The following is a 17,314-nucleotide window of genomic DNA, read 5'->3' on the forward strand; positions in this document are numbered from 1 at the left end:
GAGTTCTTAAGTTTCCCAGTACATTCCCAATCAAAATCCAATTCAAGTATTATTCCTTGGAGGATGAAAGTATACAAGTTTGGGATTCGAATCCATGGGACCTGCTGCTCTGCTCTCTGGGGTTGAAGGATTTGGAAAGGAAAAGCTGATAAGTTTGTGGTTACTTTTCAGTTATGTAATTTTAGCCATTAAACAATGAACAAACCAAGTAGGCAGAAGAAAGAAAAAAAAAGTGTTTTAAAATATAACAAGTTGCCATCACCCTCCCAATCAATCTAAAGCAAAAATTTTTATTATGGTTGAGGTAGAGTGACATTTCATCTACATTCTTGTTACAATAATGCCTAAGACAAAAATTTACGTGGACCCCACAAATCCATTAAACATCCCCTAGTTTAAGCTTTCAAAGTCTGTCTTATGTGTTTTAGTAATACTCATGTACATTATTAATTATGAATTGATTTTGATTTTAAATGGAGTAATTAAATCCTAAACTAGCTAGCTGGCTTGCTTGCTTTTGGCAGTGGGGTTGGATACTTGGAACATTTGAGCTGGAGAAATAAAATTTTTCCATTTTCTCGGGAATTGAGTTCCCAAAGCTACCCTTATGTACAAAATCTACGACTGTTGGGGCACATCTGGATCGGAAGGTAGGAAAGATATGTTCACTCTGCTGTTTGTCTGCGAGCATCGTCTTGACTAGGGACAAAGAGTCCAAGCAGGAATTTTCCTAATGATTGTTGAAGAAAATCGAGGCGAAGAGAACAATCGGTGAGAATATCTATACAGCAAAATGAATGCGTAGCCACCTTGACCTTTGAGAAAAATAGAGTACTAACCTAAGCTAAGCTAGGAGTTGCATTTTTTTTTGCTGTCTCCTGAAAAACCAAAGATAAGGACATGCCAGGAACCCTCCAACAAAAACATAAAAGTAATCTCTCAAAGTCTCGACCATTGATTCAAGGAAGAATATGTGAATGTTAAGGCTCTCAGGACTAGGCCAAGTGCCAACCAAACAAAGATTTTGTTTCTAGATAGAATTAACCTTGAGCTTGAAGACAAGAAGGTCAAGACAATAGGAATTTCAATTTGAAGGGGGGGATTCGGGGGGCTGCAATCATTAGGTGGAAGCAACTTGGCTAGGAAGAAAAATTAGAAGAGTTTGGTCAAGTGTATTGCAAGATTTTGGGGGCAGTGACATGGAAGAGAGGGGGATGTATGGTTTTGGGCTTTGGTCATCTAGTGAAATGGACAGAGTGCTGGTATGCGAAGTGATTAGTGTTTGTGATTTATAAACTATTTGATGATATGGGGGAGTGGGGGGGAAAAGGGGGAAGAAAAGCATGCTGCATGACCTAGGGAAGGGTACATTTTGGCAATAGAATAGAGTATTATTATATGACAAATTGATGTATGGGATAATGTAATAGTATAGAAAAGGAAAAAAGTAACAAGCATTTTGGCAGAGTTTGGAGAGGGATTAGGAGGCAAGGAATGTGAATGACTTGTGTTGGGGTGATGGTGGGTTTGATGATGGTGATGCACGCCGGCAGCTTTAGTCTCCCATCTCTCTCTAACCCAATTGGCACGCCTGCTCCCACTAAAACCCATAACATTCTCTCTCTCCCGCCCTCTCTCTCTCTGCATAAAAAGCTATCCCACTAAACCCATTTGGTGATATCGACCCTTGTTATCTTTTTCTCAATCTCTTTCTTCTTTTGTCAGACAGAAATTCTATTCCTAAAACACCAGCTAGCTAGTCCATACCACCTTCCAAGATTTAGCAGAAAGCCCCATATTAGTCAATTCCCCCATGAAAATTAAAAAAGCACCCTAAAAGAAACAAGCTAGAAAAGAACCCCCTCTAACCCCACTCCATTTTTCTCATCGATTACACCAAAAGAAAGCACATTTTTTACTCACACTTAGATTCCCAACCCTTTTCCTTTTTTTTTATTTTTATTTTTCTAATTCTGTTTACAAAACCCAGTCAGTAAAATCCAGTTTTAAGATCCCCTCCCTTTAATCATTTCTCTATAACCCATGTTCTAGTACTGTTAAAAACAGAAACTCACCCATCTCTTCCAACACCCCCCAACAGCCTCAATCCAAAGTTTATTGATGTGGGTCTCTTGCTATTTGGTATTAGATGGATACCTTGTTTAGACTTGTAAGTCTCCAATCATCCGATCAATCTTTCAACTCTAGCAGAACTTCTAGCAGCTCTAGATCCTCTAGACAAAACCATCACTACCAACAAGAAGACGAAGAATGCTTCAACTTTTTCATGGATGAAGAAGACTTCTCTTCGTCTTCTTCTAAACACTACTATCCTTATCACCATCATCAACAACACCAACCCCACCCTTCTACCACCACCACGACTCCCACAACCACCACTACGAACACTTCTACCCCCACCACTCACCATGCTTTCGACCCTTCTGATTTCTCTTTCTCCCCTGTTCGTGACCTAAGCTTCGATTTCTCCGGCAAGTGGGCTACCGATATCCTCCTGGAAACAGCAACCGCTATTGCTGATCGAAACAGCGCCCGTGTCCAGCAGCTCATGTGGATGCTCAACGAGCTTAGCTCACCTTACGGTGACACCGACCAAAAACTCGGTTCTCACTTTCTTCAAGCCTTGTTTAGCCGCATGACCGACTCTGGTGAGCGTTGCTATCGAACTTTAGCCTCAGTATCTGAAAAAACCTGTTCTTTCGAGTCAACAAGAAAGATGGTATTGAAGTTTCAAGAGGTAAGTCCTTGGACTACTTTTGGTCACGTAGCTTGTAATGGTGCAATCATGGAAGCTTTCGAAGGTGAAAGCAAATTACACATAATTGATATTAGCAACACTTATTGCACCCAGTGGCCTACTTTGCTTGAAGCCCTTGCTACCCGCACCGATGAAACCCCGCATTTAAGGCTAACCACTATTGTTGCTAGCAAAACCGGCGCCGTTTCAGGTGCTGCAGGAGCTGGAGGCTTGGTTGCAGTCCAAAAAGTAATGAAAGAAATAGGAAACAGGATGGAAAAGTTTGCTAGGCTTATGGGAGTTCCCTTTAAATTCAATGTGATACACCATGCTGGTGATTTATGTGACTTAGATTTATCAGAACTTAATATCAAAGAAGATGAAGCCTTGGCCATCAACTGTGTTGGCACATTACATTCGATCACAGCCGTTGACAATCGTAGAGATATTATGATATCAAATTTCAGGAGATTGCAGCCAAGGATAATCACGGTTGTTGAAGAAGAAGCTGATCTTGATGTTGGGGTTGATGGGCTGGAGTTCGTTAAGGGATTCCAAGAATGTTTAAGATGGTGTAGGGTTTACTTTGAAGCCTTGGATGAGAGTTTTGCCAGAACAAGCAATGAAAGGTTGATGCTGGAACGAGCAGCGGGTCGAGCCATAGTTGACTTGGTGGCTTGTCCACCGTCCGAGTCCATCGAGAGGCGCGAGTCAGCCACGCGCTGGTCCAGACGGTTCCATGCAAGTGGATTTAGCCCGGTGGTTTTGAGTGACGAAGTGTGTGACGACGTACGCGCCTTGTTGAGAAGGTACAAAGAAGGTTGGTCAATGGCACAGTGTCCTGACGCCGGAATATTCTTGTCTTGGAAGGATCAGCCGGTGGTTTGGGCCAGTGCGTGGCGGCCTTGACGACGGCTGTAGGCTTTTTTGTGCATGGAGAGTACTGCTTTTGGGAGTGATTCACACGTGTGTTATGTTTTTCTCGCACGTGTAATGGGGATTGGTATTTTATGGGGTTGGTTAAATTACTTTGTGTTTATGGAGGACACAAAGGGGATAGAGGGAGGGGGGAGTGCAAGAATTTGCTTTTGATTTGAATAGGATTGGGAGTAAAATTGATTTTCACTAATTATTAATCTTCGTTTTACCATTTTGTGATTATTTTAGAATTTTATGGACAAATAGGTTATGGGGTTTTGATCATCTTCAAATTGGAGAGAGCTTTAATTTTCTTCGAAACTTAATCAATACCACCAACTTTGAACCGCGATGGCCTGCTGAAATCCTCCCAAGAGACCTGATGCACAATTAAGACAAAAAGAACCAATTTTTCTTTAGTTTAAACACGAGGGCTGGTGTTGGCTACTAAAATAATTGACAATGCTAAGTAATTTTTAAATCATTGTTAATAAATAGGTCCAAAATTGAAATGGGGTTGGTATTTGGTGTAAAAGGGGGGGGGGGGGGGTGATATCAGCTTAACTAGGAGAATTAATAAAGTAATTCTTTGATAACTAAAAATAAGGGTTTCAAAATTTTCAATTATCCATCTAAAAGTAATGAATAGGTCCTTATCTAGTTTGGGGCTTTAGAATCTTAGGACGGCCATTTGGCTTAGGGAGGTTGGGTTCCATTTGGGGGGAATCTTATAGAAAGGTGTTTAGTCATAAGTGGCATACCGGGACTTGGTGGCCAGCACGCTACCAATTCCCTCTTCTCCCCTTTTCTATTTTTTTTTTAGAAAAGAAAATTATAAATGCAAAATCTTTTTGCCCTTTTCTCTTTAGATTTTAGAAAGGGAAAGCTTTGGTTTTGCCCATATAAAATGGCCCCCACCACAACCTAAAAAACCCTTTCATGGTGGTGTAGCAACGTTAACAAGTATTGCTTTTTGGCCCACGCAAGAGGAGGAGGAAGAAGAAGAAGAAGAAGAAAAGAAGAAAGGGCAAACAACAAAAGAAAAAAAAAGCTTAAATATGTATAGTGGGAACTTCTTTTTAGGGGGTTCACATCTTAATCTTTTGACGAGACTTGCCCCCTCCACGTTAACACACCAACACCCTTTTCATTTCATCTTAACTTAATTATTATTATTTTATTTTTCTTCCTACCACCTTTTCAAATATCTTTTTCTTTCTTTCCTTTGCTTTCAAAATCAAAGATAATGATAATATAACTATTCAAACTCCTTTACGTGTTTTCTCATCCAAGATATGTGCCTGTTTTTAAAAAGAGAGTCGGCCCATGCTTTGCGTCCTTTAGGCTTTTTAGCTTAAGCTTTGAATTGCTTTATGTCATTGACAAATGACCGGCGAGCTGCTGTCTCTTCGACTCAACATATTTCGTGGGGCCTATTCCCAAAGTTCAAGTGGCAAGTTGGGAACATGCTGAAAAGATTATTGAACAAATTTGGCCCTTGCATTATTACTATAATATATATATTTAGTTCTAACTATTTTCGGACTTCTCTATGTTTTTCTCAGTCTGGGTCTTCTTCTGTTTCGAAAAAGAAATGGAAAATATTGAATAATCATATACTTTGTTGCCGTACGTGGTCTTCACTTTTTTCTTTTATGGGAGTAAAACCTTAAAAAATCAAAGAACAAAAACAAAAGGCGAGAAGTATCTATTTATAATAGAAATATGATGTTTGGTATAGGTATTTTATATATATACATCTAACTACTTAAAAGAATATAGCAATTAATATTATTTAAAAAGATTGGAATTGAACAAACTTAATTTGAATAGACTTAGTCTTCGTTCTTGCTATTCGTTTTGTTTGATGCGTGTTAGTTGCTCTTTGTGAGTCACATGATAAATTAACATGTTCCAAATCAATGGCTGAAGTCTATTTATTCTTACTAATTTATTTGGTCGCATCTAAATGCATGAGACACATGCAATTACATTATATATATATCTTCCTGTATAATGAAAAATCTAACAGAATCCCTATATGTACTAAAAATTTAACATAGTTATTGTTTGCAAAAGGGTAATTGGTAAAGTTAATAGTGTTTATATTTTTACCGTCTTTTTTTTTTAATTTTTTTTCTTGATTTGCACGAGATTAAGATAAAAGCATTGATTTTAATGTATTTTATATTAAAATTGTATTTTTTTTTTATAAATTGATGTTTCATCTTTTTTTAATATAAAAATAAAAGATCATGAAAAAATAAATCGAAATATAAAAAAATAAAAATATTAAGTGTTTAAAAATAGATATATAATTTTGAGACATGTCTCAAAAAGAAAGATAGACAAAACAATAAATAAATAAAGACTAAAAGAATAATTAGTATAAAACGGTAAGAAAAGAGATATGCTTCAATGAAAATGCCATAAATTGTACTACTTATATAACATTATTTATGGCACAAGTCTGGATTTCAGATCAAATCAATGGAATGTATCCGATTTGACTAGAATTGGTTGAACTTTAAGAATCATGATTTAATTCTAGGACGTAGACTTATGGGGAATCAGGGAACAATTGCTCAGATGTTGTCTAATCGATCCATAGACTAAAAGCCAACCTTACGACTATTTAATGCAACTGTACAAACAATTTTCTTTCTTCAATTAGGCTCAATTTGTACAAGCCTAGTCTAGGTTAATCCATATAATTTATTTATTCCTTATTTTTACATTTAATAGTTAACTCGAGGGAAGGAAATATGTTACTACCAAACTAAAGTCTGTATATCCCGGCCAACTTACTCAAGTTTACCTTATTTCTGAAATTTTATTATCATACTTTAGTACTTAGCCAAAATTAATATCTAATTTGTATAAGTTCATTTAAAGAAATATTGTACTGCTTTTTTTACTAAGTATTACTATTTATCTCATCAAAAAGGGACTTTGATTTAAGTTTTTGGGACAAATATGGGGACAACAGGATAAACTGGCACTGTGTGATGTGTGGTGGGGCCGAGGAAGGTCCTCGGGCTTTGGAGAGTAGGGGACCTTTATTTTGTAGGACAACATTGTCATTGTAAATTATGGTCCCCGTATCGCTATCAAAGTCTCCCACCGCTTCCCCCTTTTTCTTTTTTGTTTTTTTGGATGTTTTTTCAAGTTTTCAACACCAATTTCCGTTGTTTCAGAGGCAATTCCCATGTGGCCCCAAGCAAAGAGTTGAAACAACTTCAGTCAGGCCTAAGCATATGGGCCTTTTCCTTCCTTTATGGAGCGAAGAGATACTTTTGCTACGGCTCACATATCAAATGAGAATTGCTAAATTACTTCTAGCTTCATTATATGATAAAGGAAACAAAGAGGGCAATGAACAAATGACACAAGGAACTGCGAGCAAATTATTTAGGAAAGGAAAAAAAAATTCTCAACCAAATAGTAATTGTCTCTGTGAACATTTACCATCCTCAAAGCTACTATTAACATTACCTACAGAGAGAGACTTTTGTAAGTTCACTGGCAGTGCAAAAGATTGAACATGTACACCAAATTATTGAGGTGTGTGAGCTCAAAAAAGGCTTTGCAAATCAGAGAAAAGGCTGCAAACCAGTGAAAGAATAAGTGAAGAGCCTTAATATACATAAGAATACACCAAAAACCATGTATTTGAAAAGAAGAAAAATGAGCCAATCAGTTTGACAGTCTCCATCTCAAGGGAAGTCTCCACTTCCGATGCCAGTATATTGACACCCTTGGCCATAATGGGAATCCAAAATTGAACTCAAGAGGCCGATCAGCAGGGCCCCCCACTATTAAAGGTAACCATACATATCTTGAGTCCTTTAGGTCAGCTGGATTCCATCGATCTGCCATGAAAATATAAGAACCTGGAATCCCTGGCAAAGGAATCACAAATGTACTCTGTGCAAAAAATGTTGCAAGTCGAAACATTTTGTTCCCTCCAATGCATGGATTTCCCATTGTCTCCCATGGGCCCATGATTGACTCAGCTGCATGAGCCAGTGCTTCATTTGGTGCCCATCCAGTACAACCCGATGTGATCATGTAATATGTCCCCTGGTATTTGAACAGTGCTGGGGCTTCCCGGTGCTGCCCAACCAGAATCCGTCGCATATCAGGCTTCACATCTAGATAATCTTCAGTTAGTGGTCCTATGTGAAGTTCACTATTATCCTCAGAGGAATAAATTAGATATGCTACACCATCATCATCTTTGAAGATGGTCATGTCCCTGCTCTCATATCCATGGGGCCTTTGGCTACGGAGATATTCAAAAGGACCTGTTGGGTAATCACTACTAGCAATGCCAACAGCAGCTTTAGTGTAGTTGGCATCGTCAATATGCATCCACATTACATACTTTCCCATGTTGTCATTGTAAATCACTTTTGGCCGCTCCAACACATTGGATTTGTGGAGATCATGGGTTTCATCTGTCTCTTCTGCAGCCAACACAATGCCCTCATTTTTCCATGTCCACAAATCCTTGGAAGAATAGCAACCAACTCCTATGACATCAACCTGATTACAAGGTAACCAAACAATTCAACAAAAACTTTTTGGAACAAAAGAGTTACATATGCAATCAAATACCAAACCAAGACTACAAACTAGAAATAGGTGCTTAAAATGACAGTATTGCGAAGGCGCAATGATGCCTTACGTGTCAGCTATAACTACCCACATTCTTTTTTTGGAAAAGCATCTACATACACTATAAAAAACATTTAGGTGCAAAAAGTCATCTCTATGCATTCACATGAGTAAAACCCAGAGTGGCAAAAGATTATACAGGGAATGAGCCCTAATTATGCAGCATTTATCTTCCTTTCTCAGTCGCTAGGGTTGAACAACTGAAAGATGAAGTGGCTCAAAGGATTTTCAATTTGCAATCACAATAGTCAGCTTAATCTGGATATGATAAAGCTATATTCATATCTCTTTGAATTAGAAGAAATCGACAATGAAACTACATCAATAAAGACAACCTCTGACACAAAGAAATGCTTCTCTTTCACTGTTTTAATAACTTCAAGTTTACCACATAGAAATTTATCACTGCACCAAAACCATCACATACACCTACTTATGAGTTATGACTCATTCCCCACCTGGAGATAGGTAGAATATAATATGGCATATAATTTCTTTGGTTTCAGTCACAAATATAATCTCAAGACATTTTGGCAATAGTACATATTTCAATAACATCATCAAAAGGTATTGCACTTCAGTGGTGACATAGGTAATATGAAAACAAATATACATACATGATAAAGGACTTTCATTGCTACTAAGGTACCAGAGGTGCAAATAAAGAAAAATGAGTCATAAGCGCTTCATTAAGCATAAAAGCATTAAAATTCCATGTTCTTACACCTATGTAACCTTCTTTTTTCATACTGTCAAACCTTAAGAATTCAGAGATTATACCATGGGGCTGATCTTGTATCCTCAGCATCATTGCAACTTATAAAGAGATTGATAAAGATCAGAGCTTCTAGTGGCTCACAACTCACATTTTTAGTTCACAAGTGTGAGTTTCTTTCAGTAAAAGAAAAAGGTTTGGCATCAATTAGAACAAATACCAATGATAGAGGTTCTGGAACTTGGTTTGAATAATTTATTCCTTAGCATTGTAACTGAACCAAGATACTCGAATTTTCCACTATTAAAACCAAACCCAACTGAGGAAGCTTATAAGCCAAATTAAATATAACCAAATATTTTGGCTCAGACCAGATCAGTTTCACAGTGCATAGGCACATCTTTTACTGCGCTTGGGATTGAGTTTCTCCATTCCTAAACAAGTCCATTTTTGCATTGACAATAAGCTTCTCTACACCAAAATCAATGTTACAATCAATAACATGGAATTGAAGATAACATAAGGATTTCAAAGAATAGGAAGTGGCTAAAGAAGGATTTGACAAAGCATCAATGAAACTGTCTTCAGCTTGAAGTCTATTGTATTTTGGATTTTGTTTCACTCATTTTATATTGAAAAAATTTGGGATGTCTATTATAAGGAACAATAACGTGAAAAACTACCCCAAAATACACTAATGTTACTACTTGCATTTATGTGGTTTCTAATATGGGAGTTGGTATTTTCAAGACAGACTTTGTATAAGTCATTACCAAGGACTATAAACTCTTCACATTCTAGGAGGTCCTTACTAGTGAAATTATGAATTATTTTAACAATGAGTCACGGATGCCTAGGATCCTAGTTTTCAAGCTTTTATCCCTACATCTTTATTTGGCTCTTCTTTCTTGCTCTCTCTTTTTCTCTCTCTAATTTTCTGGGTGTCAATTATATAATTCTCAGCTCTGTTGTTTAGAATTTTGTTCAACTAGATCTGTCTCATCCTTCTCTACTCTTAAAACCCTAAGTCCTCAAATACTAATTACCCTAAAATCCTTCTATAATGCACTATGTTTTCCTCACAGAACAAATCCTACACCTTGTTTCTCTATGTCCTGCTGACTTGGTGCTGTAACAAATGCAAGCCACAGATTCTCCAGTGCCGGCAAATTAAGCAGCCGTAAGCCTACACCTTTTCCCCTGTTCAAGTCCTAAACTCTAAAGTCTTTTCCTCCAGAGCTGATGATATATGAAAAACCTTAATTTTCTTAAGACTGAAGTCATAAAAGGCCACCCAAATCATTTCTCAAATCCGTCCAATGTCAAAAAAATAACCAGTATCAGCTATTTGGTCATACCATACCAAGTAAAGCAAAGAAACAAGCTGCAGTGACAGATAAAGACAGTATGCCACTCATTGAAGCATAAGTACTAGTCCCATATTAGCAAAGCTGTAGTTGGAAATTAGATTATGTATTCAAAATGATTAACTTACCCGTGCTGCTCCCTTTTTATGAGCATGGTAGGTAGGTCCATCTTTGTACTCTCCATACCAATAGTATGAACTGGATCTTTCATCATAGAGTATACCCCCTCCATGAGCTTGAATAGGATTTCCCTCGGTATCCAACCAAATTCTCCCTGGATGGTAATAGTAGCTATCATTTCTTGCATCCTTTGTTGGATCTATAGCAGTTTTCATATCTGGAAAGAATACATGCCGAAGCTGGGAATTCTCATCAAGAAATTCATCAATTAGAGTGGTCGTTCGCTTGGGTCTCCGTTTAGCAGCACGTGGGGATCGCTTGCCCCTAGGAGGGGGAATCTGAATATTTTCTTCCTCCACCTGTTCAAGTTCACGGACTAATGGATGACGACTCATACGCAATTGGATATCTCCACCCACTGGATTTCTGTGGCTAACAAGAGAGTACAGATGAAGCATAAGAACAAACCCCACCAAGCTCCACACTACAGCAGACATTGAGCATCTGCTCCCTGCATTGCAAGGGAAAGCGGTTGGTTTCCTGTATTTGTTCCTCACCCTCATATTCTCTTCCTTTTTTATCTCCAAGATAATGCTGCAATTAAGAAAATGCAACCTATGGAGATCCAATAAAATCGGACCAAATATGAGTCACAACCACGCTAATCTATTCTATCTCTTAATTTCATCAAGATTTGAGTACAACAAACTCCGCACAAATACTACTGATTGGCTAGACTTCGATTGACTACAAATAGCAACCAAGTCCAGAACATAGTCAAAATGCACCCTTTTCATGATTAGTATAGGCAATTATCAACTCCTAATCGTAAAAAAGAGAAGGATTTGCACTATATTTACCATGCTCTCGACATGCACCATACAGTAAATTCAAGACACCCTTTTTATACTGAAAAAGAAAATTATAAACTGGAAAACAACAGTAGACAAACAAATTAAAGTTCATTGAAATGCAAACAAGCCTACTTACATAGTTATCACCTCAAAAATCATCAAACTTTCATATTACAATCAACTTTATACTGTAAAAGCTTAAACCCATATGCAGAACCACAGAACACACAAAAAACAAGAACTTAGCAGAAAATTATTAATACCCAGAGAAAAAAAAAAAAAACTTACCTGACAGAACTCTATGAAAATTCCCAGTCCCAGGTATGGGCATCTCTGCTTTACCCTTTCTTTAAAGTTCCACAGACAAAACCAAGTAAATCATAGTCTGGTAAAAAAACCCAACTAGAGACAATTTCCAACAATCTTACTAAAGACCCAGAGACATGGAAAAGAGAAAAGGAGTAAAATTTGACAAGAAGAAGAGAACAAAGCAAGGAGAAGTTGAGTAGTTTATATCTGGTTTGTTTAAAAAAAGATCTAAAAACGTTTAAATGAAGAAGATGACTGTGACTTGTGAACAAAGATTTTTCCTTTTTTTTCTCTCACTCTATCTATTCGATCTATCCATCTTTTGTTGCAATCTCTTTGTGCTGAGTTTTGGAACTTGGACTCAACTCTGGCCCTCTCTTTCTTTTGCCTATGTTTCTACACCATTCGGATGTTAGATATTTGCTGTGCTAATGATATTTTATTCATTATTTGGTAATTAATTAAATGTTTTATATGCAATTATTATGAGCTTTTTATTTTTTGGATTTCATTTGCTGTTTTATAAATATTGAGATTTCTCCTGTTAAAAGGCTTGCTGAATTAGAGCTGTGAGATTTCCTTGTCAAGGACCAACGTTTACCTTCCTTAAAAAAATAGTGAAGAGGAAAAGGAAAGGAAAAAAACAGAGTCCAGTACTACACAATAATAACAATAATAAGATATTATCAAAATGAAAATTTAGTTAAAAAAAAAGGACATAAAATACTTTTAATTAACTAATTTATTTAGGCATAATAACATTTCCAATTTCAATACCCTCAAACAACTTAATTAGTGTGCTTTTTTCCTTGATAACCAAAAGAAAGGAATCTGAGTAATTAAGCTGAAAGTTAAAAAAGAAAAGAAAAGAATATGATAATGGGAGTTAGGTCGAAGTAGAATATGGACTGGTTGACAGCGAGTTTGAGTTGATATGGCATCTGTAGTTTTGATTAGTTGACCAAATTTTAGCACCAACTTTGGCTTTAGTATTACCTCTTTGCTAAGGTCGGTAGCGGGCAAGCATCACTTTCCAAGAAATTAATTTTACATTTTTTATTTTCATAAATTGACTATTTACCCAAAACAAAAGCAAAAAATAATTTAAAAATAGTACTAATTAACATGTTGAAATTAAAAGACAATAACACTCTTATCATTTAATACAAATTGGCTATTACGGATTATGATTATAATAATTAACGTATTAAAGGCTTCTAATTACAATCTTGTGCCCTTAAAGGTTAAAAACACATCATTAAATCATTTAATACAAATTAAATGATAATATAGTGGCTTTGATTTGTTGACTTTTTAGCCCTTATTAAACGATAATTTACTCTATTATTTGGTGAGGATAAAAACAAATAATAATTCCCTAATTAGGTGTGATCGAGTCCTTTGGAATTTGCAAAATAAAGCAAAAACTCCGTAAACGAAACATTGGTTTGGATTACCATTGAGAAATCAAAAAAGGAATTCCTTAATTAGGGTAGCTTTCAATAACGTTAAAGTGACATTTTCTTTGGTTTTATGTGTAACACATTGTTTCCACATAAAGTCATCAAGGAAAATTGGAACAGAAGTTAAAGCAAATTCATGTATTTCTACTCTTTTTCTTTTTTAATGCACGAACACTCAGATGCATTAATTTGTTTGTTTAATTAATTAATCAAGCTTATCACCAAAGATTAGGTTCTTATTCTCTCCATCAATACACAAAGTCACAGGTTGTGACAGCTTTGCATTTATTTATTTTGATGGGCCTCTTCCAATTTAAAGAGATATCTCATAGTAGCAGTTTTTAAAGCCCAACCATATTCTGTTGGCTCAAAGTCACTAGAAATGGCTGATAACATTTAAGTATTTAAAGAATCATTGAATATCTTATCATCAAACAAAATTTTGATCTGATGATTAATCTAAGGTAATTTTAGCTTGAATTATTTTACCATGTCTTAGGACAATCATGAATATGTACTAAAATTTGATTGTGTGAGATAAATTTATACAGCGTAGCCAGCCAAGAGATAACCTCCACCATACAGTTTTGCTATTCTAAAGAGGGTTTGATTGTCTCGGGAAGATTGAACATCTGGAGAAGCACCTTCCCTTCTCTTGAAAAGCTTTCACAATCCAAGTTAACTCTAAAAGCATCATGGAAATTGAAAGAGATAGCATCGATGCCCATAGCCATCGTAGCGATGTCCTAAACGGTCTGCATTGATGCAGGAAAACGTCAGAGAATGCGTCCTTTACCATGCTGCATTCGGCCAAGTTCTGCAGATCAGGAAACACATTAAGCATGTACTGAACAGAATGGCTGTATGCCGATGCCTCGTTGTAAGTATCCTCGGGAAGGATTTTTCCATTTCTTGAGCATACTTGAGTGGAATTCTCATTGTAGCAGGTGAACCTTGAAAGGATCTGCATACGAGTTTTCAATCAAAAGTATTAACAGGGAAGTCACAACTTCTGAACAAGATTGTTATGAAGGAATTCAAGATTTCGTGTCTAGTGGCAGGAGTAATCTTTGCTTACATCTGGTATGCTGCCGATGGGGATGGCATCTTCGGGGCAGACTTCAGGTACATAGCTGTAGTTAGGTGCTCCGGAAAAGGGGTCACATATCATCCCAAAGCCAAATAAACCATCATTTTGTTCGTTCAATTTGATTCTTGAATATACCTCAGTTATTTGTAAGTTCAACTACAAAATATATAGAAATACACTCACATATAGCATATCATATATAAAACTATATCATGCTTTTCATTTCTGCAATGAAAATACTGATCAATTCAGTACCTCCCCTATGAAATCATGGACAGTCGAGCCAATTCCAGTCAAGATTTCGTCTGAATTTGTTGAATTCATGCAGGGTAATATTGAGCTTAAGATGTTGTTTTGGGGGTCTTGTACGTAATCTTCAAAAGCTGAACAAGAATCTTGAGCAAACCTGCATATGGCGGGCACGAGGTTCTTAGCTTGCAAGGTTCACAAGGAAAAGAAAGGGTGGGAAAGCAAAGATCTCGCACTGTTTACTCACGTGTGAAGGGAAAAATCAAAGCCAGTCAAAACCCAGCACAGAGCTGTTAAGATCCAGCAGAAACATATTATGCTGAAATGCAGGAAGAGGAACACGATGGAAGCAAATAAGCATAAGGCAGAAGTTTACATCTTAAATGAAATATAGGGTGAAGGAGAAATTCAGATTTTTCCTTACAAGATAAGTCCAGGGTGCCAATGCGACAGAAGCAGAACTGAGCCAAAGCAGCAATCCATTAGTCTAATCAAGTTAGTTGTGGTTGTGCACTCTTTAGAATCAACCAGATACTAATATATTGTTTAGAACCAGAAAATGAGTAAGCAATAGACTTTCAAAAACAGAATTCTGGATTGAATAGGTTTTATTTGTGGTACAAATCAAATCTGATATGCCAAACATAACAAATTAAGCATTCGTCAACTAAAGAGAACTCACCAAGTGCAGCAATCAACAATAGCAAGTTGACCATGGCAATCACAAGATGTGCTACGTACCTAGGTCAAAAGAAGAAGAATGTAGACTGTAAAATGCACATAATGAAGACATAGTAGGACCAAGCTATTGCCTAGGAATTGGATGCTTACGAAGTTTGAATAGCCACATCGATTGGACGTTCATGACTTCTAACAAAATTCTGAATGGTTCGTGATTCCTTTCCGAGTCTATGTGTCGTCACATTCAATTCCTGAGATGTCTTTCGATCATACGGAAGCAGAAGGTATTGTATTCTTGTCATTGCAGTAATTAATCTTCGGATGGATTTACTAACATCATCTCCAGCACTTACAATAGTATTCTTCAGTTTCTTTATTCTTTGCAGGGATCTCTGGTTGGCTGCAATGACGAAGCTGGCAGCAACTCTTTGGGTTGAATCACGTGCAAAAAAAGTGACAATTTATCAGACTAGTTACTATAACTTCCCTAATAAAACAGTGCCAGTGTTTCTAACCCTGGTATAGTATTAGACCTAAACTATGCCCTGAATTGGCTTCCATTTTACAAACAGATATGCTTGTCTGTGTCAGAAGCAAGAATCTTCCATGAAAGTATATCATAACTTAAAAGCAATCGCTTTAAACCAGGCTATAATTAAGGAATATTTTTATACATGAGAAAAAGTACTAGGACTAAGACCTCCATCCGAACTTTTGGAGTTAGAGCTAACTCCAAGTATAGGGATTGGAGGCCCATGATCCTTAACCTGCACAAAATTCTTGTTGGACTATGACTTAAACAACAGCCCATTTTATCCCTATTAGCAATTGAGAAAGAAAATGGAAGCAAGATGGATTGATTGAGGCACTTACATGGCGAGCAATGTTAACAGGAGGAACATCATAAACAACAACAAATAGTAACGATCCAAATGGTCAGTGAAAGAAGAAGAAGAAGAAGACTCGCTGCTGCTTATGTTCTTGAAAATTAAGAAAATCCCAAAACATATACCACACAGTGTCCAAACTCCCGCCATTGCATATCCATGAACTCCTGTAAATGCTGCAGACTGAAACATCATTAAAGAACAAAAAAGAAACAACAAAATCAATGCTGTACACTCCTTTCCTCGACAGAATAAAATGAAAAGAGAGAAAGACCGGAACTCACGGCCCAGTAATGCGTGTCTGTAACGTTATAGACCCCACGGTAGTCCTTCAAGTGTCGAAGAGGATCGGGCCTCTTGAAGGAATGTTCGTGAAGAGGCGAGCCAAAAACTACCAACTGTGGTGAAAACATGGAGGAGAAAACGAGTAGGAAAATAAGTGAAGCAACAGCTCCATTTGGTTCAGACATGATGGACAATTTTTAGAGCAATGAAAAGGGTAGAAAGACAGACAAATGATGCATCAAAATCTTGCAACTTTTTGCTTGGTCGTCTGACTTAGAGAGAAAGGTAAGAATTGCTTGTGGTTATGGTTTTGTAAAAAATTTTGTGAATGAAGGAGAATGTTTAGAGCAACGAATCATGAGCCGAATTTCCTGGTTCATTTTGACCACCTTTCGGTTTTTCTCTTTTGCTTAATGTCTTAAAATGTAAGCCTCTTGTGATTTTAAAGGGAAAATCCTATGCAAATTTCTGGGATTTTACAATATCCTACTTTTTTTGGTCGTGAGAAGAACAAAATTAATTATTACCATGCTTGATATTTTTCTAGTGATTTGCATGCAATAGTTGTCATGAATTAATAATGATGAGGCCAATTGTGGCATGTGATAATTAGTCAATGAAATCCAATCAAATAATTCACTATATATGGCAAATGGTTTCAAATTATTTTCCTTTTCAAAAGACTTGAGAAATGTTTCTTATCAAACCTTTTTTTGTAATTAAATTAAAAACTTGAAATTTTATTTTAAAAGTTTTCGGATTCCACTCTTGAAACAAAGGGAATCAAATTTATGAGATAGAACAAAGCTTTTTCATGATCTTGATGTAATTTTTTTTTTTGCCGAGAAAGGTGTTGATCTTGATGTATGATATTTCTAATTTTCTACAAAGGGAAAAGGAGGGAATGGAAATGAATTAAAGTCTAAAATTATAATGGA

General features: G+C 36.6%; 3 protein-coding genes across 5 annotated transcripts; 1 reads left to right on the forward strand and 2 right to left on the reverse strand.

Annotated features, from left to right (window-relative positions):
* The first annotated feature begins 1,755 nt into the window (after window positions 1-1,755).
* Window positions 1,756-3,887, forward strand: SHR (GRAS family transcription factor). Its single transcript, XM_007047476.3, has one exon. It carries the CDS (start codon window positions 2,150-2,152, stop codon window positions 3,665-3,667), a length of 1,518 nt encoding a protein of 505 aa, XP_007047538.1. The 5' UTR covers window positions 1,756-2,149; the 3' UTR covers window positions 3,668-3,887.
* A 3,186-nt stretch (window positions 3,888-7,073) lies between these two features.
* Window positions 7,074-12,162, reverse strand: LOC18611293 (uncharacterized). 3 transcript variants are annotated; one of them, XM_007047477.3, is made up of 3 exons: window positions 11,701-12,162; window positions 10,567-11,069; window positions 7,074-8,224 (listed from the first exon to the last, which is right to left on the reverse strand). In XM_007047477.3, the coding sequence occupies exons 1-3, from the start codon at window positions 11,741-11,743 to the stop codon at window positions 7,373-7,375; spliced, it is 1,398 nt and encodes a 465-aa protein (XP_007047539.3). In that variant the 5' UTR covers window positions 11,744-12,162; the 3' UTR covers window positions 7,074-7,372. The 3 variants fall into 3 exon arrangements, with proteins under 3 accessions (XP_007047539.3, XP_007047540.3, XP_017969591.2); XM_007047478.3 differs by having other exon boundaries at window positions 10,567-11,152; XM_018114102.2 differs by having other exon boundaries at window positions 10,567-11,173.
* A 1,479-nt stretch (window positions 12,163-13,641) lies between these two features.
* Window positions 13,642-16,587, reverse strand: LOC18611294 (uncharacterized). Its single transcript, XM_018116547.2, has 9 exons — window positions 16,376-16,587; window positions 16,078-16,274; window positions 15,355-15,630; window positions 15,206-15,264; window positions 14,948-14,984; window positions 14,771-14,842; window positions 14,530-14,680; window positions 14,263-14,430; window positions 13,642-14,148 (listed from the first exon to the last, which is right to left on the reverse strand). The coding sequence occupies exons 1-9, from the start codon at window positions 16,559-16,561 to the stop codon at window positions 13,780-13,782; spliced, it is 1,515 nt and encodes a 504-aa protein (XP_017972036.2). The 5' UTR covers window positions 16,562-16,587; the 3' UTR covers window positions 13,642-13,779.
* Between the last annotated feature and the right edge of the window lie 727 nt (window positions 16,588-17,314).

The sequence above is a fragment of the Theobroma cacao genome, chromosome 1, assembly GCF_053813885.1.
Source record: "Theobroma cacao isolate CCN51 chromosome 1, ASM5381388v1, whole genome shotgun sequence".
NCBI lineage: Eukaryota > Viridiplantae > Streptophyta > Magnoliopsida > Malvales > Malvaceae > Theobroma > Theobroma cacao.

What these genes read in the sequence shown, in the direction of transcription:
- SHR (XM_007047476.3), top strand. Translation starts at nt 2,150, where the DNA reads ATGGATACCTTGTTTAGACTTGTAAGTCTCCAATCATCCGATCAATCT.
- LOC18611294 (XM_018116547.2), bottom strand. Translation starts at nt 16,561, where the DNA reads ATGTCTGAACCAAATGGAGCTGTTGCTTCACTTATTTTCCTACTCGTT. An exon ending in CTGTTAACATTGCTCGCCAT is followed by an intron (nt 15,631 to 16,077) that starts GTAAGTGCCTCA and finishes TTCAACCCAAAG; the next exon opens with AGTTGCTGCCAGCTTCGTCA. An exon ending in TCCATGATTTCATAGGGGAG is followed by an intron (nt 14,431 to 14,529) that starts GTACTGAATTGA and finishes TATATTTTGTAG; the next exon opens with TTGAACTTACAAATAACTGA.
- LOC18611293 (XM_007047478.3), bottom strand. Translation starts at nt 11,121, where the DNA reads ATGAGGGTGAGGAACAAATACAGGAAACCAACCGCTTTCCCTTGCAAT. An exon ending in ATAAAAAGGGAGCAGCACGG is followed by an intron (nt 8,225 to 10,566) that starts GTAAGTTAATCA and finishes CCTTGTAATCAG; the next exon opens with GTTGATGTCATAGGAGTTGG.